The sequence below is a fragment of the Salmo trutta genome, chromosome 25 (genome assembly GCF_901001165.1).
Source record: "Salmo trutta chromosome 25, fSalTru1.1, whole genome shotgun sequence".
NCBI lineage: Eukaryota > Metazoa > Chordata > Actinopteri > Salmoniformes > Salmonidae > Salmo > Salmo trutta.
In genome coordinates, this window is record NC_042981.1 from 40933216 (window position 1) to 40956691 (window position 23476).

The 23476-nt window shown below is 46.5% G+C and overlaps 1 protein-coding gene across 1 annotated transcript; it reads left to right on the plus strand.

Moving 5' to 3' along the window:
• The first annotated feature begins 836 nt into the window (after window positions 1–836).
• Window positions 837–21567, plus strand: LOC115162575 (platelet-activating factor receptor). The gene is made up of 3 exons (XM_029714017.1): window positions 837–1407; window positions 18963–19056; window positions 19486–21567. Exon 3 carries the CDS (start codon window positions 19528–19530, stop codon window positions 20644–20646), a length of 1119 nt encoding a protein of 372 aa, XP_029569877.1. The 5' UTR covers window positions 837–1407; window positions 18963–19056; window positions 19486–19527; the 3' UTR covers window positions 20647–21567.
• The last annotated feature ends 1909 nt before the right edge of the window (window positions 21568–23476 follow it).

The following is a 23476-nucleotide window of genomic DNA, read 5'->3' on the forward strand; positions in this document are numbered from 1 at the left end:
ATATTGGGTGAATTGTTTAGAAATTACAGCACTTTTTCTACATAGTCCCCGCATTTTAGGGTACCAAAAGTAATGGGACAAATTCACTTATGTGTATTAAAGTAATAAAATGTAACTATTTGGTCCCATAATCCTAGCGTGCAATGACTACATTAAGCTTGTGACTGTACAAATGTGTTGGATGCATTTGCTTGGTTGTGTTTCAGATTATTTTGTGCCAATAGGAAATAATGCTAAATAATGTATTGTGTCATTTAGGAGTTACTTTTATTGTAAATAAGGATAGAATATGTTTTTAAAGACTTCTACATTAATGTGGATGCTACCATAATTATGGATAATCCTGAATTAGTAGTGAATAATGATGAGTGAGAAAGTTACAGACAAATATCATGCCCCCAAGACATGCTAACCTCTCACCATTGCAATAAAAGGGGAGGTTAGCATTTTTGGAGGGGTATGACTTTCTCACTCATCATTATTCACGATTCATTCAGGATTATCTGTAGCATCCAAAATATTCATTCTTCTAATATGTAAAATGACTTAGAATTGCATGACATTTTTATAAAAGGCTATTGTTTCTCAGACCTGTAAATACAATGACAGATTCCTGCAATGCTTTTACTATAAATAAAGGAGATCTTTCCACCCCTACTCTTGTCCACGGTGGTCTGCGAACCCACAACCAGACCTTCTGGCCGGCAGCCCTGTGGCTATCAACATTTCTGTCTTGCCATAAAATGCTTACACAATTTCAAAAACTGCATATCTAAGGCTCTGGTCTGTCCAATAAGTGGGGGTAAATGGTAAACATGCTCTCTGCTATCCAGGTTATATTTTTTATTTTGGGTATAGGGGAGGGTCACATTTTTTAAGCGCCAGGGAGGGTTTAGGTAAAATATGTTTTGCTGAAAGGGGAGGACCATCCATTTTCATTTCAGAGAGGTCCGATTTTCAGAGAGGTGTCTTCTTATAAATAACGTTCACAACCCTTACTATGCTCGTTACCAATGAGTAGATGGGATGGGGCAGGACATGCAGTGCGTCAAGCCTCTCAAATAAAACAAAAAAACTGTCTACACAGACGCCTTGACTACGGAGATGCCGGTTGATGAGCGGGAGCAGCTTGGATGAAATGATTGAATAACAATTATGTGTACATTTATTTCGTTGCGCTCGCACACGCAACCTGGGCGGTCTAGTCACGGAGTCAAGCGCTTCATGGTGGATTCATTAGAGGAGTTTCTCTAGTTTCAAGAAACTTTATTCTAATATATACATGTACTAGGCTATAGATACAGTATGTTTACGATTGTAGCCTAAAATACGCTGATTTCAAGATAATAGTGTGGAACGCACACACTTGGAAAGACTAACGCAGTGAGAAAGGAGCCACGCACTCAGGTAAGCGCATCTTTCTTACTATTTTCAAATAAAATGTAATTATATTGTTACATATGGGAACATCACTTTTTTTTTTTTTTACAAAGTTGCCAAGTAAATGCTATTATACAAAGACTAGGATAGGTGCTAATATTGTACTATTCTGCTTGAGATTTCAAATGTTTTGCACTGATCTTTATTACCTGTGAAAATGTTTGTTAATTTAGAATTATTTATTGTATAAAGGTTCAAACAAATGTGCACACATGGCGAACATCTTTCATTGCATTTATAATAAATGTCTAGAGCCATGCAGAGAAACCTAAATTATTTCATGCAGTATTCGAAAACATTGTACAAGCAGTTCTTAAAAGGGCAATCTGGGGTGGTACATCCTTTTTTTTACTTTTAAAATAATTATATATAGCCATTTATTCTTGAAGAATTTATAAATACCTCATGAACTTAGTTTAACTTTCTTAGTTAATCTTGTTATAATCTTGTTTTATTCCATTGTTTGTCCTTGCATCCATAGCTCCTTCAATGAATTTGAGTGGTTAAAAATTTTCCAGCAATACTGCTCAGCTGTTTACCAAAAAAGTGTTGTTTGAATCCCAGATTGCACCTTTCAGCGAGACAGGCCTTTCTCTGTGCTGGTTGCTGATAATAAGCAGAATCTACTGCACACCCAAAACCGATTAGTGAAGGTGCTGTATGCAAAATGCAAAACTGGAAAAACAGGGAAATAGGGTCCTGTCGACTCAGCCCTAATTTGTGTGCTCTCTGACACCCGGAGTTGCATGGTAAATGGCCCAGAAACACAAGGAAAGCACAATGCACAAGGACTAACTAGCCAGCCTGTCCCCTGCTGAGGGGCCAAAATGTATCTCTGCTACAGTATCCAGAGGACTGAGTATTGAATGAGTGATAGAAAAGCACTATATTATCCATATTTAGTATCTATTGTTCACTGAGGATAACTCTGATGCTATCTAAAGTGAATAAAAATATAAACGCAACATGTAAAGTGTTGGTCCCATGTGTCATGAGCTGAAATTAAAGATCCCAGGAATGTTCCATATGCACAAAAAAGCTTATTTCTCTCAAATTTTCTACACAAATTTGTTTACATTCCTGTTAGCGAGCATTTCTCCTTTGCCAAGATAATCCATCCACCTGACAGGTGTGGCATATCAAGAAGCTGATTCAACGGCATGATCATTACACAGGTGCACCTGCTGCTGGGGACAATAAAAGGCCACTCTAAAATGTACAGTTTTGTCACACACCACAATGCAACAGATTTCTCCAGTTTTGATGGATCATGCAATTGGCATGCTGACTGCAGGAATGTTCACCAGTTGCTGTTGCCAGAGAAATTAATGTTAATTTCTCTACCATAAGCCACTTCAAGCATTGTTTTAAAGAATTTGCAGTAGGTACAACCGGCCTCACAACCGCAGACCACGTGTAAAGCGCTATGTGGGTGAGCGGTTTGCTGATGTCAAGGTTGTGAGCAGAGTGCCCCATGGTGGCAGTGGGGTTTTGGTATGGGTAGGCATAAGCTACAGACAACGAACACAATTGCATTTTATCGATAGCAGTTTTAATGCACAGAGATACCGTGACGAGAAAATGGCGCCAGAGCAGAAGGCAGACGTTTTACGTGCCCCCAACCGATTGTGGTTTTTTGTTCGTTTATCTGCGTTGTTTGTAACTTATTTTTTTACTATTTTGTACATAATGTTGCCGCTACCGTCTCTTATGACCGAAAATAACTTCCAGACATCAGGACTGGATTACTCACCAAGGACTGGCAGAATCCTTTTTCTTCTTTCATGAGCCCGAGGTGGAGGATGTACGGCTCCCTCGGGAACAGGCCCCGACCCCAGTGATCTGCGTGAAGAGGAGGCGGAGAAAGAGAGGCCGGAGGGCGGGTGCGGGTGCCTTCTGAGGAGTAGGAGGCGATCGAATAAACCCCCACTCCCCTCGATTCTGCTCACAAACATGCAATCTTTGGACAATAAAATGGACGAGTTATTGGGAAGATTAAACTACGAATGGGACATTAAAAACTGTAACATCTTATGCTTCACGGAGTGGTGGCTGAACGACGACAATATCAACATACAGCTGGCTGGATGTACCAGCAGGAAAGAACACCAGCGTCTGGTAAGACAAGGGGCGGCGGTCTATATATTTTTGTGAACAACAGCTGGTGCACGATATCTAAGGAAGTCTCGAGCCATTGCTCGCCTGAGGTAGTTTCTCATGATAAGCTGCAGACCACATTACCTACTGAGAGAGTTTCCCTCTATATTCTTTGTAGCTGTTTACATACCACCACAGTCAGAGGCTGGCACCAAGATAGCATTGAACATGCTGTATTCCGCCATAAGCAAACAAGAAAACGCTCACCCAGAGGCGGTGCTCCTAGTAGCCGGGGACTTTAATGCAGGGAAACTTAAATCAGTTTTACCTAATTTCTATCAACATGTTAAATGTGCAACCAGAGGAAAAATAACTCTAGACCACCTATACTCCACACACAGAGATGCATACAAAGCTCTCCCTTGCCCTCTATTTGGCAAATCTGACCATAATTCTATCCTCCTGATTCTTGCTTACAAGCAAAAATGAAAGCAGGAAACACCAGTGACTAGATCAATATAAAAGTGATCAGATGAAGCAGATGCTAAGCTACAGGACTGTTTTGCTAGCACAGACTGGAATATGTTCCAGGATTCCTCCAATGGCATTGAGGAGTACACCACATCTGTCATTGGCTTCATCAATAAGTGCATCGATGACGTCGTCCCCAGTGACCGTATGTACATACCCCAACCAGAAACCATGGATTACAGGCAGCATCCTCACTGAGCTAAAGGCTAGAGCTGCCGCTTTCAAGGAGCAGGACTCTTACCCGGAAGCTTATAAGAAATCCTGCTATGCCCTCCGATGAACCATAAAACAGGCAAAGCGTCAATACAGGACTAAGAACGAGTTGTACTACACCGGCTCTGACGCTCGTCGGATGTGTCAGGGCCTGCAAACCATTACAGACTACAAAGGGAAGCACAGCCGAGAGCTGCCCAGTGACACGAGCGTACAGGACGAGCAAAACTACTTCTATGCTCACTTCGAAGCAAATAACACAGAAACATGCATGAGAGCACCAGCTGTACCGGAAGACTATGTGATCACGCTCTCTGCAGCCGATGTGAGTAAGACCTTCAGACAGGTCAACATTCACAAGGCCGCAGGGCCAGACGGATTACCAGGGTGTGTACTGCGAGCGAGCGCTGACCAACTAGCAAGTGTCTTCACTGACATTTTCAACCTCTCCCTGTCTGAGTCTGTAATACCAACATGTTTTAAGCAGACCACCATAGTGCCTGTGCCCAAGAACACTAAGGTAACCTGCCTAAATGACTACCAACACGTAGCACTCACGTGTGTAGCCATGAAGTGCTTTGAAAGGCTGGTAATGGTTCACATCAACACCATCATCCCAGAAACCCTAGACCCACTCCAATTTGCATACCGCCCCAACAGGTCCACAGATGATGCAGTCTCTATTGCACTCCACACTGCCCTTTCCCACCTGGACAGAAGGAACACCTATGTGAGAATGCTATTCATTGACTACAGTTCAGCGTTCAACACCATAGTGCCCTCAAAGCTCATCAATAAACTAAGGACCCTTTGACTAAACACCTCCCTCTGCAACTGGATCCTGGACTTCCTGACGGGTCGCCCCCAGGTGGTAAGGGTAGGTAACAACACGTCCGCCATGCTGATTCTCAAAACAGGGGCCCCGCAGGGGTGCGTGCTCAGCCCCCTCCTGTACACCCTGTGTCACTCATGACTGCACGGCCAGGCACGACTCCAACACCATCATTACATTTGCTGATGACACAACAGTGGTCGGCCTGATCACCGACAACAACAAGACAGCCTATAGGGAAGAGGTCAGAGACCTGGCCTTGTGATGTCAGGACAACAACCTCTCCCTCAACGTGATCAAGACAAAGGAGGTGATTGTGGACTACAGGAAAAAGAGGACCGAGCACGCCCCCATTTTCATCGACGGGGCTGCAGTGGAGCAGGTTGAGCGCTTCAAGTTCCTTGGTGTCCACATCACCAACGAACTAACATGGTCCAAACACACCATGACAGTCGTAAAGCGGGCACGACAAAACCTATTCCCCCTCAGGAGACTGAAAAGTTTTGGCATGGGTCCTCAGATCCTCAAAAGGTTCTACAGCTGCACCATCGAGAGCATCCTGACTGGTTGCATCACTGCCTGGTATGGCAACTGCTCGGCCTCCAACCGCAAGGCACTGCAGAGGGTAGTGCGAATGGCCCAGTACATCACTGGGGCCAAGCTTCCTGCCATCCAGGACCTCTATACCAGGCGGTGTCAGAGGAAGGCCCTGAAAATTGTCATAGTCTCCAGCCACTCTAGTCATAGACAGTTCTCTCTGCTACCACATGGCAAGCTGTACCGGAGCTCCAAATCTAGGTCCAAGAGTCTTCTAAACAGCTTCTACCTACAAGCCATAAGACTCCTGAACATCTAGTCAAATGGCTACCCAGACTATTCACATTGCCCCCCTCCCCTCTCCACACCACTGCCACTCTCTGTTGTCATCTATGCATAGTCACTTTAATTAACTCTACCTACATGTACGCACTACCTCAACTAACCGGTGCCCCCGGACATTGACTCTGTACTGGCACCCCCTGTCACAGTATCTAACGAAGGTGGCGCCCCTCCTCGGTCGGGCGGCGCTCGCCGGTCGTCGTCGCCGGCCTATTAGCTGCCACCGATCGTTGTTTCTGTGTCTGTTGGTTTTGTCTGTCGATCCCGCACCTGTTTTGTGTTTTTCATTAGTGGGGGGTTATTTAATGTGTATTTTCAGTTGGGGTTCTCGTGCGGGATTGTTCGTTTGTTCATGAAGGACAGTTGTATTATATCCGATTTAGGAAGTCATTATATTGCCGGGCTGCGCCCCGCGCGCTGTTTGCTTTTTTTTGTGCGCTTCTTTGATTTCTTTTTTTTTTAGAAAAGTGTTTTCTCCTGGCGGACTTCGCCACTCGCCCTGTGCCCAACGGCTATTGCGACTGGTATTGCCTATTAAAACTCAGTTGCTCCGGCCCTCTGTCTCCTGCTCCTGATTTCATATATCCACTGGTCCTAGACGCTCGTGACAGAATCCCGCACCTATAAAATGGAATCAGCAGGAGCAGAAGCGCCGTCCATGGCTGAGCAGGTGTCTCAACACGCCAGCCTCCTCCACCGCCTAGGTTCGGCCATGGACCAGGTGTTGGCCAGGTTGGAGAATTGGGAGAGAGGTGCTTCCCCAGCTGGACCAGCTCCGGTCCCTCACCCTGCGCCCCTACACACACCCCCTGAAGCGGGCGCCGGTGGTATCCGGATTACTCCTCCCCGGGAGTTCGATGGGACGGCCGCTGGGTGCAAGGGGTTCTTGCTCCAATTGGAACTCTACCTGGCGACCGTCCGCCCCCCCCCCCCTCCGACGAAGAGAGGGTGAGCGTCCTCGTCTCCTGTCTCACGGGTCGAGCCCTAGAATGGGCCAATGCGGTCTGGGATGGCCCAGACTCGGCTCGGGGCGACTACCCAGAGTTCACCCGCCGCTTCCGGGCGGTTTTCGATCATCCCCCGGAGGGCAGGGCGGCGGGTGAGCGGTTATTCCATTTGAGACAGGAGACGAGGAGCGCTCAGGATTTCGCCCTAGAATTCCGGACTCTCGCCGCTGGATCGGGGTGGAATGAGCGGGCCTTGATAGACCACTATAGGTGTAGCCTTCGCGAGGACGTCCGCCGGGAGCTGGCCTGTAGGGACAACGCCTCCACCCTCGACCAACTGGTGGACTTGTCCATTAGACTGGACAACCTGCTGGCTTCCCGGGGACGTTCCAGTCGGGGCCTGTTCGTTCCGCCTCCCAGTTCCCCCGCTCCACAGCCCATGGAGATAGGGGGGGCTGCGTCGAGGAGGACCGGAGGGGGGGGTCTCTCCTGCACCCGATGTGGACGCAGAGGACACACTGTGGACCGGTGCTGGAGTGATCCCCCCGGGAGTTCGGAGGGCAGGCAGAGCACTACTTCGAAACCCCAGGTGAGTCCGCACCAGCCACACCCAGAGCCCCCTGTCGACCACATGTACACCTCGGTTTGTTTTCCAGATTTTTCCCCTCACTTCCAGTATAAGGCACTAGTCGATTCAGGTGCAGCTGGGAGTTTTATGGACCTTGGGTTAGCTAAGAGGTTAGGGATTCCCCTGGTTCAGCTGGACCACCCCTTCCCCGTGCACGCCTTAGATAGTCGACCGCTAGGGTCAGGCCAGGTAGGGGAGGTCACAGTGCCACTGGTGATGCAGACGTGGGGGGGTCATGAGGAGCGTATCAGCCTGTTCCTCATTGACTCCCCAGCGTTTCCGGTGGTACTGGGAATCCCCTGGCTGGCTACGCACAACCCTCAGATTTCGTGGAGACAGAGGGCTCTGACGGGGTGGTCGAGGGAGTGCTCAGGTAGGTGCATAGGAGTTTCCATCGGTGCGACTACGGTGGAGAGTCCAGACCAAGTCTCCACCGTGCACATTCCCTCAGAGTATGCCGATTTGGCTATCGCCTTCAGTAAGACGAAGGCGACTCTATTACCACCCCATCGACGAGGGGATTGTGCGATAAACCTCCAGGCCGACGCGGTTCTTCCTAGGAGTCACGTGTATCCTCTGTCTCAGGAGGAGACAGTGGCTATGGATACATACGTCACTGAGTCCTTGAGACAGGGATACATTCGGCCCTCTAAATCCCCCGTCTCCTCGAGCTTCTTTTTCGTGAAGAAGAAGGAGGGAGGTCTGCGCCCGTGCATTGACTATAGAGGTCTAAATGCTATCACAGTGGGTTTCAGTTACCCACTACCTCTCATTGCTACGGCAGTGGAGTCATTTCACGGGGCGCGCTTCTTCACGAAATTAGATCTCAGGAGCGCATATAACCTGGTGCGTATCCGAGATGGAGACGAGTGGAAAACCGCATTTAGTACCACATCGGGCCATTATGAGTACCTCGTCATGCCGTATGGGTTAAAGAACGCTCCCGCTGTCTTCCAATCCTTTGTGGACGAGGTCCTTCGGGACATGCTCGGGCAGGGTGTGGTGGTGTACATCGATGACATCCTGATTTGCTCCGCCACACGCGCCGAGCATGTGTCCCTGGTGCGTAAAGTGCTTGGGCGGCTGCTGGAGCATAACCTATATGTCAAGGCGGAGAAATGTGAGTTCTTCAAAAGAGCCGTCTCATTTCTAGGATATCGCATTTCCACCTCGGGGGTGGAGGTGGAGTGTGACCGCGTGACGGCTGTGCGAAATTGGCCAACCCCAGCCACTGTGAAGGAGGTACAGCGGTTCTTGGGGTTCGCTAATTATTATCGGAGGTTTATCCGGGGTTTTGGTCAGGTGGCGGCTCCCATTACCTCACTGTTGAAGGGGGGGCCGGTGCGGCTATGATGGTCAGCAGAGGCGGACAGAGCCTTCCTTCGTCTGAAGGCTCTGTTTACCAACGCACCTGTCCTGGCGCACCCGGACCCCTCTTTGCCATTCATAGTGGAGGTGGACGCGTCCGAGGCTGGGGTAGGAGCTGTGCTATCGCAGCGCTCGGGCGTTCCTCCGAAGCTCCGCCCATGTGCCTTCTTTTCTAAGAAGCTGAGCCCGGCGGAGCGCAACTATGATGTGGGGGACCGGGAGCTGTTAGCTGTGGTCAGGGCTTTGACGGTGTGGAGACATTGGCTTGAGGGGGCACGTCACCCTTTTCTCATCTGGACCGACCACCGTAACCTGGAGTATATCCGGGCAGCGAGGAGGCTTAATCCCCGTCAGGCAAGGTGGGCCATGTTTTTTACGAGGTTTAACTTCACTCTCTCGTACATTCCAGGTTCCCGGAACCGGAAGGCTGACGCACTGTCGCGTCTCTACGACACCGAGGAGCGGACCATCGATCCTACTCCCATACTTCCCGCCTCCTGTCTGGTGGCGCCGGTGGTATGGGAGGTGGATGCGGACATCGAGCGGGCAGGTCGGTCAGAACCCACTCCACCGCAGTGTCCCGTGGGTCTGAAATACGTTCCGCTTGGTGTTCGCGATCGACTGATCCGATGGTCCCACACTCTACCCTCCTCGGGTCATCCTGGGGTGGAACGGACAGTGTGGGGCCTGAAGGGAAGGTACTGGTGGCCCACCTTGACTGAGGATGTTCGGCGTTATGTCTCTTCCTATTCGGTGTGCGCTCAGTGCAAGGCTCCTAGGCACCTGCCTCGAGGGAAATTACAGCCCCTCCCTGTTCCGCAGCGACCTTGGTCTCACCTCTCGGTGGATTTCCTCACGGATCTCCCGCCGTCCCAGGGGAATACGGCGATCCTGGTCGTTGTGGACAGGTTCTCTAAGTCCTGCCGTCTGCTCCCTTTGCCCGGTCTTCCTACGGCCCTGCAGACCGCGGAGGCCCTGTTCACCCATGTCTTCCGACACTATGGGGTGCCCGAGGACATCGTATCTGATCGGGGTCCCCAGTTCACGTCCAGGGTGTGGAGATCGTTTATGGAGAGGCTGGGGGTCTCGGTCAGCCTGACCTCGGGTTTCCACCCCGAGAGTAATGGGCAGGTAGAACGCCTCAACCAGGAGGTGGGCAGGTTTCTGCGGTCATATTGCCAGGACCGGCCAGGGGAGTGGGCGCAGTTCGTGCCATGGGCCGAGATGGCCCAGAACTCTCAGCGCCACTCCTCTACCAACCTGTCACCCTTCCAGGTGGTCTTGGGATATCAGCCGGTCCTGGTGCCATGGCAACAGAGCCAGACGGAGGCTCCTGCGGTGGAGGCATGGGTGGAGCGCTCTCAGGCGACCTGGAATGGTGTCCAGGAGTGCCTAAGGAGAGCTGTTGAACGCCACAAGGAGAGCGCTGACCGCCACCGCAGTGACGCCCCCGTGTATAATCCGGGGGACAGAGTCTGGCTCTCGACGCGGAACCTGCCCCTCCGCCTGCCCTGCCGGAAGCTGGGTCCGCGGTTTGTGGGGCCGTTCAAAGTCCTGAGGAGGATAAACGAGGTGTGTTACAGGTTACAACTCCCTACATATTACCGCATTAACCCCTCGTTTCATGTGTCTCTCCTCAGGCCGGTGGTAGCTGGTCCACTACAGGACGATGAGGTGCTGGAGGTCCCCCCGCCCCCCCTGGACATCGGGGGGGCCCCGGCGTACACAGTCCGAACCATCCTGGACTCCCGACGTCGGGTAGGGGGCCTGCAGTACCTCGTGGACTGGGAGGGGTACGGTCCGGAGGAGAGGTGCTGGGTTCCGGCGGCGGACATTCTAGATCCACCGATGCTACAAGAATTCCACCGTCGCCGTCCGGATCGGCCGGCGCCTCGCCCTCCGGGCCATCCCCGAGGCCGGCGTCGGTCAGGGGAGGGGTACTGTCACAGTATCTAACGAAGGTGGCGCCCCTCCTCGGTCGGGCGGCGCTCGCCGGTCGTCGTCGCCGGCCTATTAGCTGCCACCGATCGTTGTTTCTGTGTCTGTTGGTTTTGTCTGTCGATCCCGCACCTGTTTTGTGTTTTTCATTAGTGGGGGGTTATTTAATGTGTATTTTCAGTTGGGGTTCTCGTGCGGGATTGTTCGTTTGTTCATGAAGGACAGTTGTATTATATCCGATTTAGGAAGTCATTATATTGCCGGGCTGCGCCCCGCGCGCTGTTTGCTTTTTTTTGTGCGCTTCTTTGATTTCTTTTTTTTTGAGAAAAGTGTTTTCTCCTGGCGGACTTCGCCACTCGCCCTGTGCCCAACGGCTATTGCGACTGGTATTGCCTATTAAAACTCAGTTGCTCCGGCCCTCTGTCTCCTGCTCCTGATTTCATATATCCACTGGTCCTAGACGCTCGTGACACCCCCCTGTAAATATATATATATTTTTTTACTGCTTTTTACTTTATTTACTTGTTACCTTTATGTCGTATTCTTATCCGTATTTGTTTAAACTGCTCTGTCGGTTAAGGGCTCGTAAGTAAGCATTTCACTGTAAGATAAGATTCGGCGCATGTGACTAATACAATTTGATTTTGATTTGATTTGAGATCCTGAGGCCCATTGTCATGCTTTATCTGCCACCATCACCTCATGTTTCAGCATGATAATGCACTGCCCCATGTCACAAGGGTCTGTACACAATTCCTGGAAGCTGAAAATGTTACCAGTTCTTCCATGGCCTGCATACTCAGCAGACTCACCAGCCGAGCAATCAGCCTATCACCAACCATTAGTAAACATTTGGAAAAAATTGTGTTTGACCAGATACAATGCTATTTTACAGCAAACACATTGACAACAGACTTTCAGTACACTCATAGGGAAGGACATTCAACAACCACATCACTTACACAAATGACTGGCTGAGAGAAATTGATGATAAATAGATTGTGGGGGCTTCAGTGTGGCTTCAGTGTGGCTTTTGACATTACTTGTAGCTGTACAGGGTGGACTCTGAATTACTCTATGCAAAGTTTTGTTTTCTCAGGAATTGTGTCTTATTACTTTGGTCTCATCCCTCTCACAATCCTTTAAATGCTGTGACACCCTGTGGAGATTGGGCCTGGGAATGTTTAGGTTACTGTAAGCTTGGTATTGTTTGATTGGTCAATGGTGGTTGGTTTTGGGTTGAAAGGTCACACCTTCAGATGTTGTAAATTGAATTAAATGTTGTTCTCTCTCTTGTATCCTGTATCTAGTCCATGGAGGAAGGTTGTATGATCAATTCTCATTTCCTAGGCTTCTGGTCTAATAAGCATCTCTTATGTTCATGCTTTGTCTTCTAATTCTTTGGAACTTAAGCTTTATGCCTTGTATGTGAATCCATTCAATGTTCAATGTTAATTAAATATCTGCCTTTGATATAGACAATTCTCAGACCAATTCTTGCTAGTCAACGTCAACTCATTGCATCATGCTTGCTTGTATATTTTAATTACCTTTATGAAGTCAGATAAACATTATAATAGGCTAATTGCTTAGTCCTATTATAAGTCGCATGTGATGTATATACTATAATATACTGTATATGCACATATAAAATATTAATGCCCACTACAGACTCACTATTGTTTGTGTAGAAATGCTCTAATGAAGCTGGACTGACCCAAAGCATAGCTACTGTTAAAATACATTTTTATCTGACTGGAAGTATACAGACTGAAGTGACAGCAAGTCTTAAACCTTAAATGGTTGAACATTTTGCCATGTCTTTTTGGTCTGTTTTCCTCTGTAGTCACTGCTAGTTTTGAAGCCTTTGTTAAGGCCTCTAGAAGTGCAAGTAATTTAAAACACCAAATATCCATTGATATGCTGTAATGTGTAAACACATTACCTAGCAGCCAACCTGATTGCACTAATCCCTTGTAATTACAGTAAAATACTGGAAAATACAAACTCCTCCCCTTAATGAATTTCATTCATCCATAAAAAAATTCTCAGTATAAACAGTCAATTTAACGGTATTGTACTGTGTGTTATTTAACAGTACTTTCTTTGATACCATATTTATATTACAGTAGGTGTACTATAGAATGAAATACAGAATTTTGCTTACCATGAGCTGCCTGTAAGCTACTTTCAATTTAACAGTAACCCCTATACAGTGCATGATATTCAGCCCATTGAGAGTCATCCCTACAAAAATACTTCTTATCTTACACAACTCTGGAGAAGACCCAGATGCAGATATATGAGGCAGACAGTTTGAAACGACAGGTCAAGCCAGGCAGAGGTGGAAACAAGAGACAAAGGTCTGTGAGACAGAGGTTTGATCCTAGATACATGAATAGTGCGATGTATACGGAGGGTGCGGGGCCAATAATGGGCCGATAAAACTGCTAGGGGAAAGTTTACGGGACTCCACCCGGAGGGGCAAATCCCGAGTGGACAGCCATACCCTCTGCCCGAGACGATAGCGGGGAGCAGGGTGGTGGTCTTCCAGGTACGGTGACATCGACAGACGAACATCTGGGCCGATGGTATGCTGACCTCTTGCTCAGGGAAGAGCGGGGCCTGATATCGCATGGAACACTCGAAAGGCGAGAGACTAGTGGCCAAGCAGGGAAGGGTATTGCGGGCGTATTTCACCCACATAAGTTGTTGGCTCCAGGTGGTGGGGTTGGTCGAGACGAGGCACCTAAGCATAGTCTCCAGGTCTTGATTGGCTAGCCGACTAGCCGGTGGACCGAGTATGAAACCCGGAGGACAAGCTGGCTCGATGACCCGATAAGGGTGCAGAACGCCTTCCAGAATCGGGACGAGAATTGACGACCATGATCAGAGACAATGTCGACAGGGAGTTTATGGATTTGGAAGACGTGCTGCACCATGAGCTGAGTCGTCTCCTTCGCTGAAGGTAACTTGGGGAGAGGGATGAAATGGGCAGCTTTAGAGAACCTATCCACTACTGTCAGGATAGTGGTGTTGCTATCAGATGGAGGAAGCCCAGTGACAAAATCCAGGGATATATGAGACCAGGGGCAATGAGGAACAGGGAGTGGCTGAAGGAGGCCTGCCACGGAGTCTTATTCTGAGTACACACCGTGCATGTGGCGAAGAAGGCTGAGACATCAGGAACCATAGTGGGCCACAAGAAGCGTTGTCGGAGGAATGCCAGGGTTCAATGGGAGCTGGGATGGCAGGTGAGTTTGGAGGAATGAGCACATTCCAGGACCTGAGATACGGCCGAATCAGGGACAATCATCCGGTTAACCTGTTTGGTATAGGGGGCAGTATTGAGAATTTTGGAAAAAATATGTTCCCATTTTTAACTGCCTCCTACACCAACTCAGAAGCTAGAATATGCATATTATTGTTCAGGTTTGGATAGAAAACACTCTGAATTTTCTAAAACTGTTTGAATGGTGTCTGTGAGTATAACAGAACTCCTATGGCAGGCAAAAACCTGACAAGGTTTCAAGCAGGAAGTACCCTGTCTGACAAGGAGTCGTGCGTCTTACCTCTTTTTATTGAAAAGTAAGGATCTTAGCTGTAACGTGACAATTCCCAGGGCTCCAATAGGCTCTCAGAGCCCGCGAAATAACTGAAGGTTTACGAGGGAACCTCAGGTTGAAACATATTATCGCCTTTTGTAAGTGGATGCTCGGAGGACCTTTCAATGATGCGCGTGCATGAGTCGCTTCTGAGGAGAAATTTTATTCGGCTGTTTAGGCTCAATGCATACTCCCGGTCGGAATATTATCACTTCTCTACGACATAAATGGCATAAAAATTGGTTTTAAACAGCGGTTGACATGCTTCGAAGTACGGTAATGGAATATTTAGACATTTTTGACACGCCAATGCGCCATGCGCGACACCGCGAAAAGGCATTCTAGAACTCACGAACAAAACGTCGCTGTTTGGATATAACGATGGATTATTTGGGACCAAACCAACATTTGTTATTGAAGTAGAAGTCCTGGCAGTGTATTCTGATGAAGAACAAGCAAGGTAAGAACATCTTTCTTATAGGAAATGTGATTTTGGTGGATGCTGACCTGGGTGGGTATCTAAATAGCTAGCCCTGTAATGCCGGGCTATGTACTTAGATTATTGCAAAATGTGCTTCATCCGAAAAGCTATTTTAAAATCGGACATATCGAGTGCATAGAGGGGTAATGTATCTATAATTCTTAAAATAATTGTTATGCTTTTTGTGAACGTTTATCGTGAGTAATTTAGCAAACTGTTAGTAAATTCACCGGAAGTTTGCGGTGGTTATGCTTTTTCTGAACGTCACATGCTAATGTAAAAAGCTGGTTTTTGATATAAATATGAACTTGATTGAACAGACATGCATGTATTGTATAACACAATGTCCTAGGTGTGTCATCTGATGAAGATTATAAAAGGTTAGTGCTGCATTTAGCTGTGGTTTGGGTTTATGTGACATGATATGCTAGCTTGAAAAATGGGTGTCTGATTTTTTCTGGCTGGGTACTCTGCTGACATAATCTAATGTTTTGCTTTCGTTGTAAAGCCTTTTTGAAATCGGACAGTGGGGTTAGATTAACGAGATTCTTGTCTTTAAATAGCTGTGAAATAGTCATATGTTTGAGAAATTGAAGTTATAGCATTTCTAACGATTCAAAAATCGCGCCACTGGATTTCAGTGGCTGTTACGTAGGTGGGACGAGTTCGTCCCACATGTACTAGAGAGGTTAACCCATGTCACGGAGCACATGGTTGACCAGGGTCTGGAACACTAAGGGAGTGTTGGTGAGTCCAAACGTCATGACCAGGTACTCAGTGTCCACTAGCTGTGTTGAAGGACGTGTTCTGCTCGTTTCCTTCGCGTATCCGACCTAGGTGGTAGGCATTCCGAAGGTCCAACTTGGAAAAGATGGCTGCCCCCTGGAGAGGTTCGAAAGCCGAGCAGAGGAGTGGTAGAGGGTAACAATTCTTAACTGTGATGTCATTGAGGCCCCTGTAGTTGATACATGGACGCAGGTTCTTGTCCTTTTTCTCCACAAAGAAGAACCCTGCGCTGGCAGGGGAGGCAGAAGGACGAATGCTCCCAGCAGCCAGAGAGTCCTCAATGTAGTCTTCCATGGCCTTGGTCTCAGGGCCAGTTCGTGCTATAGCGACACAGGGCGAGACCTATATGCAGACACAGGAGGCAGATGGTTTGAGCCTCTGATATTTATTAAAATACAAGGGGCAGGCAACAGGCAGAAGTTCAATAACCAGGTCAGAGTCTCTGTTATCCACAATATAGCAGGGGTGTAAAGCCATAACACATTATTTTTTCCAGCAGCAGACTATGATCGATAATGTCAAAAGCCACACTGAAGTCTGACAAAACAGCACCCACAATATGTTTATCATCAATTTCTCTCAGCCAATCATCAGTCATTTGTGTAAGTGCTGTGCTTGTTTACTGTAAAATATCAATGTATCTGGTCAAACACCATTTTCTCCAAAAGTTTAGTAAGGGTTGGTAACAGGTTGATTGGTCGACTATTTGAGACCATAAAGGGGGCTTTACTATTCTTAGGTAGCGGAATTACTTTTGCTTCCCTCCAGGCCTAAGGGCACACACTTTCTAGTAGGCTTAACTTGAAGATATGGCAAATAGGAGTGATCTGCTATTATCCTCAGTAATATTCCATCCAAGTTGTCAAACCCCGGTGGCTTGACTTTGTTGATAGACAACAAAACATTTTTCACCTCTTCCACACTCACTTTATGGAATAAAAAATGACAATACTTCATCATTTGGTCAGATATAGTGGGATGTGTAGTGTCAGCGTTTGTTGCTGGCATGTCATGCCTAAGTTTGCTGATCTTGACAATTAAAAAATCATTAAAGTAGTTGGCAATATCAGTGGGTTTAATGAGCCATCTGATTCAATGAATGATGAAGCTGAGTTTGCCTTTTTGCCCAAAATTTCATTTAAGGTGCTCCAAAGCTTTTTACTATTGTTCTTTATATAATTTATCTTAGTTTTATAGTATAGTTTCAACACCCTCCACCACTGGCATTTCTGTCTTTTCTGTAAATGTTATAACCTTGTATTGCTACCACTGTATCATCAAAGGTATTATCTAAGTGAGTTTCAGAGAGAGTCAAAATATGAATGTCATCTGTTATTAGCAAGTTATTTACTTCATTAACCTTGTTTCTTAGGCTACATATGATAACGTGGGCTATTTTTGAACACTTTTCTGGGATACTTGATTGTTTTCATTGTTTTACTGGGAAGCTTAGCAGAATTAGACATGCTCATGTTGTTTATGTTAGTGCAGGGTGAACTGCACACATGGGACTTCCAACTATGGCACACCGCCTCAGTGCTAACACTATAACTCTGGTTCATAGGCACATGATTACTGCATACAATAGCTGTGAGATCAGCAGAGGCATTCAGCACAGTTAGAGGGGCATAAATTAGGTTACTTGCATTGTGTCTTCCAACGCCCCTGGGATAATGTACATTTGCTGAAACATTATGACAACTCAGCGACACAATGGTAGGAATTTACTGAGCTGGGCTTGGGTCCTTGACAAGTAATTGTCTCAATGCAGCCTTATAATGCTGTGAAAGGATCCAGGAACCCAAATGATTTACATGGATCCCATCCTCCTTATCAAATGAGCTTTGTTTCCAGAAGGTATCAAAATTGTCAATAAATGTTACACCCACAGAGCTGAAATAGTCTCGTAGCCAGTTATGGAGGGCTAAAAGTCTGCTAAAACGTTCAATGCCACGCTCAACCCCATCAGTTCTTTAAAATCCATCTTCAGCTGTTCTGAGCTGCCCTTCATAATGTCATTGAATCCCACATGAACTATGATAGACTCAATTTCCGAATGCTGATTTAAAATGTTTGGGTGCAGCTTATTGATATCCTGTACTTGTGCTCCTGGATAGCACAAAGTTTTTGCCCCACGCACTGAGACATTACTCACCATTGAACCGCCCAATACAACGGCCGGAGAAGGGAATGGAAAAATCTGACCATTCCTAACCCTCACACAATTCTTTGAACCTTTCACGGATCCACGAAAATCAGGATAGTGTATGCCCGCTGCTTCCCCCGATAGGTCCAGACCTCCCACAGAAGGCAGTGCCCGTCAGATCCAGGGAGAGGGAAAGGAGCCGAACTCGACAACGAAGCCACTGCTGGAGTCAGCGTATTTGGAGTCAGCACCGCCATCGCAGACACAGGCAATCCCAGCGATGAAGGCGCAGGTAGATCAGGCACCAGTGCAGTGAAGCTATTCCTTATGTCAATCTGCTCCGAACCTCTCACAGTCACTCCCGTCCGCTTAGCAGCATGCTGCTGCCTTTGGTTTCCACGACTTGTGACATGGGACCAGCACTGATTGGAACAATCTTCTTGCTGTTCTCTGTCTACTTCATTACAAGATGGAGTAGGAGAAGCAGATGGAGACGACTTCCTTGGCAGGCAAGTTCTAGGTAGCACAGGCCATTCGGATAGGGACCGATGACAAGGCTGGAAAACATCCATCAGGCCCGAGCGGCATCCAGCCATAGGAGTTGAGAACGAGAAAGTTCCAATTTGCACTTTCCCCATAAGTTAGCGCAGAATTGAGATTTGCTTGCTAATCGTAGGCACCTCATTCCTGTAATCCTCTGTACGCAAACAATTGCTTCATTTGAACTCTGTATTGTCAATACAGTGGAGTCGACCATGTATGAATGTTCCTAATATTGATTTACCCCCCCCACACACACTTATTGAAGTGGATTTAACAAGTGACATCAATAAGGGATCATAGCTTTCACCTGGTCAATCTATTTCATGGAAAGAGCAAGTGTTCTTAGTGTATAATGTATATTTACTTATCAGATCGGACTTGCCGTAACTGAAGTTCCCTGTATTTCTTTTCCTACAGGGTTGTTATCTCTTTAATTTCAAGTTTAAGAAAGAAGAAAGACAAGTCTTAACATGTGAAATATTAACACATTTACACTCAATTTCTTTGTACTTCTTTTCCTTGGAAAAGGGTTAGGATTTACTGGAACCAGGACATATCCATCCTTAAGGATTTTAGTGACGTAGTTCCTCTGGATTGTGGGAATCCCATTGAACTGACCAGGGTAAGTGCAGTTCAACCTTTGTTTCCTCTTGCGCTCACTTCCCATTCCTAAGTGAATGTCACTAGGGTGGCCAAACAGTTATGCCACATTAGGCAAAGCATCAGTCCAGATATCATGTCATTCCATACAATATCGTAACACCTTTTATATACACTTTATTATTTTTCTAATACATGAGTTGTTAAGCCACTAAGTAGGGCTTATGAAGCCTTTATAGCCACAATTTTTGTAAATACAAAGTAGGACCCCTCTTGTTATTGTCTGTTACACTGATGACAGAGCAGGAAGACATTAGTCTAGATTTGACTGGAAATATGGTCATCATTCACTCATCATCACAAACAGAGAGCACAGTGTCGAAAGTCCACTAAAGTGAATATTGCAGTGAGTCTTGAAATATGACTCTAATAGGAAGTCTTTTTCTCACAGAGGGAGTTGCTTGCTTTAGCAAAATCAACAGTGGAGTCGACCATGGGGATTCAAGAGGACTTAGTAGTGACCACGGCTGTGAACTTTGTCGGGAACGGAAACTTCCTGGACTCGGCGTTCCGCTACACCCTCTTTCCAGTGTTCTACGGTGTTGTGTTCATCCTTGGGCTGATAGCCAATAGTTACGTGCTGTTTGTGCTGTGGCGCCTGCGCGATGCCAAGGTCTTGAACGAGATCTGCATCTATATGGCCAACCTGACTGTGGCCGACCTCCTCTTCGTGTGCGCCCTCCCCTTCTGGATTGGCTACTACCATCACGGTGGCGTCTGGCTCTACGGCGAATTCCTGTGCCGTGTCACTGGCGTGTTCTTCTTCATCAACACCTACTGCTCCATCCTCTTCCTCACTGCCATCAGTATCAACCGCTACTGGGCCATCACGCGCCCACTGGACGCCGCCTCGTCCGACCATTGGTGCCGTGGGGTGGCCGTCACAGCGGTCATCTGGGTGGTCACTCTGTCCATGTCTGTGCCATACCTCTTGAAGACGGGCATCCAGAAGGACAAGAGCAACGTGTCACGATGCTTCGAGGGCTACCACCATGAGACGGATGGCGAGAAGCGGGTGGTGGCCGCAACCCACCTTATCATTGTGGGGTGCTTCGTCTTGGTCTTCTTCCTCGTCGTAGTGTGTAATCTGCTCATCGCCCGGGCGTTACTAGCCCAGTCCCTTACCCAGGCTCGGCGCTTCAGTTCCTCAAAACCCCGGGGGGTGAAGAGCCGGGCCCTGCAGATGCTGTGCGCTGTGGTGGGGGTGTTCGTGGTGTGCTTCCTCCCCCACCACATGGTCCAGGGCCCCTGGACCCTGGCTGTGCTGGAGATCAAGGAGGGCTGGGGCAGCACGGAATGGAACCAGAAGACCAAGCAGTGGTTGAACGATGCCCACCAGGTCACCCTGATGCTGATGGGGCTCAACTGCCTCCTAGATCCCGTGGTGTACTGCTTCGCCACCAGGAGGTTCCACATGTATATCAAGGACCATCTGAAAAAGGTGGGGAGGGGCAGAGGCTGCTCGGAAACAGCCATCACACACATCTCTGTAGTGGAATGCAAGAATGTGAGCCAGCGGCTCCATTGCGAACAGCAGCAGCTCAATAATTAAAGTCCTTCACTGTAACGGAAAACTGTAATTTATATGGTAAATTTGGGTATTATTAACAGCAAAATACTCCAAACGCTTTACTGCAGCATAGTGTAAATTGTTGTGGGCGAGGAAACAATTGCTTTATTTTGAATGGTACTGTAATTCCACCCCACAGAATACAGTACTGTATCGTGTCTTTGGGGGGCCAAAAACCTTTTCACCACTTGTGAGTGCATGTTATTGTTGTTTCTGGCTTATTAACATATTTTGAGCCGTGCCTTGTAAGAGGCTATATTTGTTGCACCCGTGAGTGAAAATGCTGTACCAATTTAACTGCTATGTTATAGGAGACAGATTGTACAGGGGACAGATTTTAGTGGCAGCAAGTCTTAAACCTTAAATGGTTGAGCATTTTGCCATGTCCTTTTGGTCTGTACCCCTGTAGACGCTGCCAGTTTGGAAGATTTTGTTAAGGCCTCTACAGGTGCAAGTAATATAAAACACCAATTATGCATTAATATGCTGTGGGTTGTTTACAACCAGATGCATCTGGTTTTCAAGGGAAAAGGAAAGAGAGCCTGTGACGCCTACACGACTTCCGCTTTTGGACGTTAACAAGGCGACACTCCATCTTAACTCCTCCTCCACATTTATTGGATTGGTTGAACAGTGCAGAAGAGAACCTCCCTCAACAGTTTTTTTCTTCTCGTCAGCTACGTTAGGTTACCTAGCAGCCAACCTGCTTACACCAATCCCTTGTAATTACAGTAAAATACTGTGAAATACAAACCCGTCCCCTCAATGAATTTCATTCATCCATTCATCTGTGCCGACCTTACAGTGATATGCTTACTTACAAGCCCTTAACCAACAATGCAGTTAAGAAAAATAAGTGTTTAGAAAGTATTTACTAAAATAAACTGAAGTAAAAAATAAAAATAAAATGGAAAAATATTTAAAGAGCAAACAATAAAATAACAGTAGCGAGGCTATATACAGGTTGGTACCGGTTCAGAATCGATGTGCAGGGGCACCGGTTAGTTGAGGTAATATGTACATGAAGATAGAGGTAAAGTGACTATGCATAAATAATATACAGAGAGTAGAAGCAGCGTAAAAATGTGGGGGGGGGGGGGGGGGAATAGTCCGGGTAGCCATTTGATTAGCTGTTAAATTTCACCACCTCTCTTTCTTCCTGTTCTTTTTCTCTTTTGAGCTTGAACAGAGTATAAAAGCAGAAGTTTCATAGGGAACTGGAGCTTCTAGAAATGATAGATTCACCCCTTACACAATTTCCTCTGCAAGCAGATTAAGGGCTCTATTCAGAAATCCTCATTATTTCGTTGAATGATTTAAAATTTGAGCTTCATTATTTCTATATAGCCTATACTTTCTCGTTCTGAACTTCTAACGTGAGTAGGATGGGTCTGGCTTTGTGACAATAATCAAGACCAGCTGCTCACCGATATGACAGCCCCAATGCAGTTACACCTCCGACACCGCCAAAACATCAGCTATGCGGGTGTTGGCTATTGCCCGTTAATGCTGATCTGATTGAATCTAGGCCTAAGGGTCCCACTGTTCAGCAAGAGTAGGAGCAGGGCAAGTTTCATTCAGCCATCAGGCTGCTGAACAGTAGGACAGATACGGATGGACAGTAGGCCCCAGAGACTTTGAATATGTGAAAATGTAAATGTGTGACTTGTGTACTAGCTTTCCATACTGCATGTAATATATTGTGTTGTGTAGGTGTATTTGTATGCTGACATCACAAAATGAATTTACATGTAAATGGACAAAGTATATCGAATCGTATCGTATTTGTTTTGCAATTTTGTACGATTGCAAAACAAATACTGGGAGCCAAGAAGTACTTTTTAAAATGTGATGCATTGCTATTATTGTTATTGCTATTATTATTGTAAAGAATGATGGAGTAACAAACTTTAAGGTCATTTTATGAGGCTGGTAACCATCCTACTGGGCACAGATGTCAATTCAATATCTATTCCATGTTGGGTCAGCGTAATTTCAATGAAATTACGTGGAAACAATGTTGATTCAACCAGTGTATGCCCAGTGGGATGTGATGAACTTGATGACTTCTCAGCTGTCAGCTGCTCAAGTATAAACAGAGACGGTTTATGAAGTAAGTTGACCACTGGTATAAATGTTGCACTTACTGTAACTCTTTGTATGTGATGCAATTGAAACATAGTGTAACGCTGTACTGCATTCTCAAATAAAACAAATATCTAACACATATTGTTATTGAAATACCAGTTTTCTTTTTTGTTTCACAAATTAAAAGCTACCATTAAAAGATTATGGGAAACATAACAAACAGAAATGTACACTTTTCAAACCTCTTCTGTTTTGTAAGTTAGTCAAATGTGTCTTCTCTTCAAATATTATACAAACACACAGACATATACTTAAGGACAGTTTCTCTGACACAGATTTAACGTAGTCCTGGACTAAAAAGCATGGTCAATGGAGAATTGCAATAGTTTTTTAGTCCAGGAATAGGTTTCATCTGTGTGGAAAACCGGCCAACAATTTTAAAAGTGAGCGAACGAGTAAGTATCACTTCTGGTATCCACAGTATATGGTTTATCAAGCGGGGTATTCTAATGTTACATTCATGTTACATTTACATATTGTCACACCCTGATCTGTTTCACCTGTTTTGTTTTTGTTTCCACCCCCCCCCCCCCACCAGGTGTCTCCCATTTCCCCCCATTATCCCCTGTGTATTTATACCTGCGTTTTCTGTTTGTCTGTTGCCAGGTCATCTTGTTCTGTAAAGTCGTACCAGCGTCTTTCTCTGTGTTTTTTCCTCTTTCTG

Bases quoted from the DNA above. Each gene is read 5' to 3' on its own strand.
- LOC115162575 (XM_029714017.1), top strand. From the start codon at position 19,528: ATGGGGATTCAAGAGGACTTAGTAGTGACCACGGCTGTGAACTTTGTC.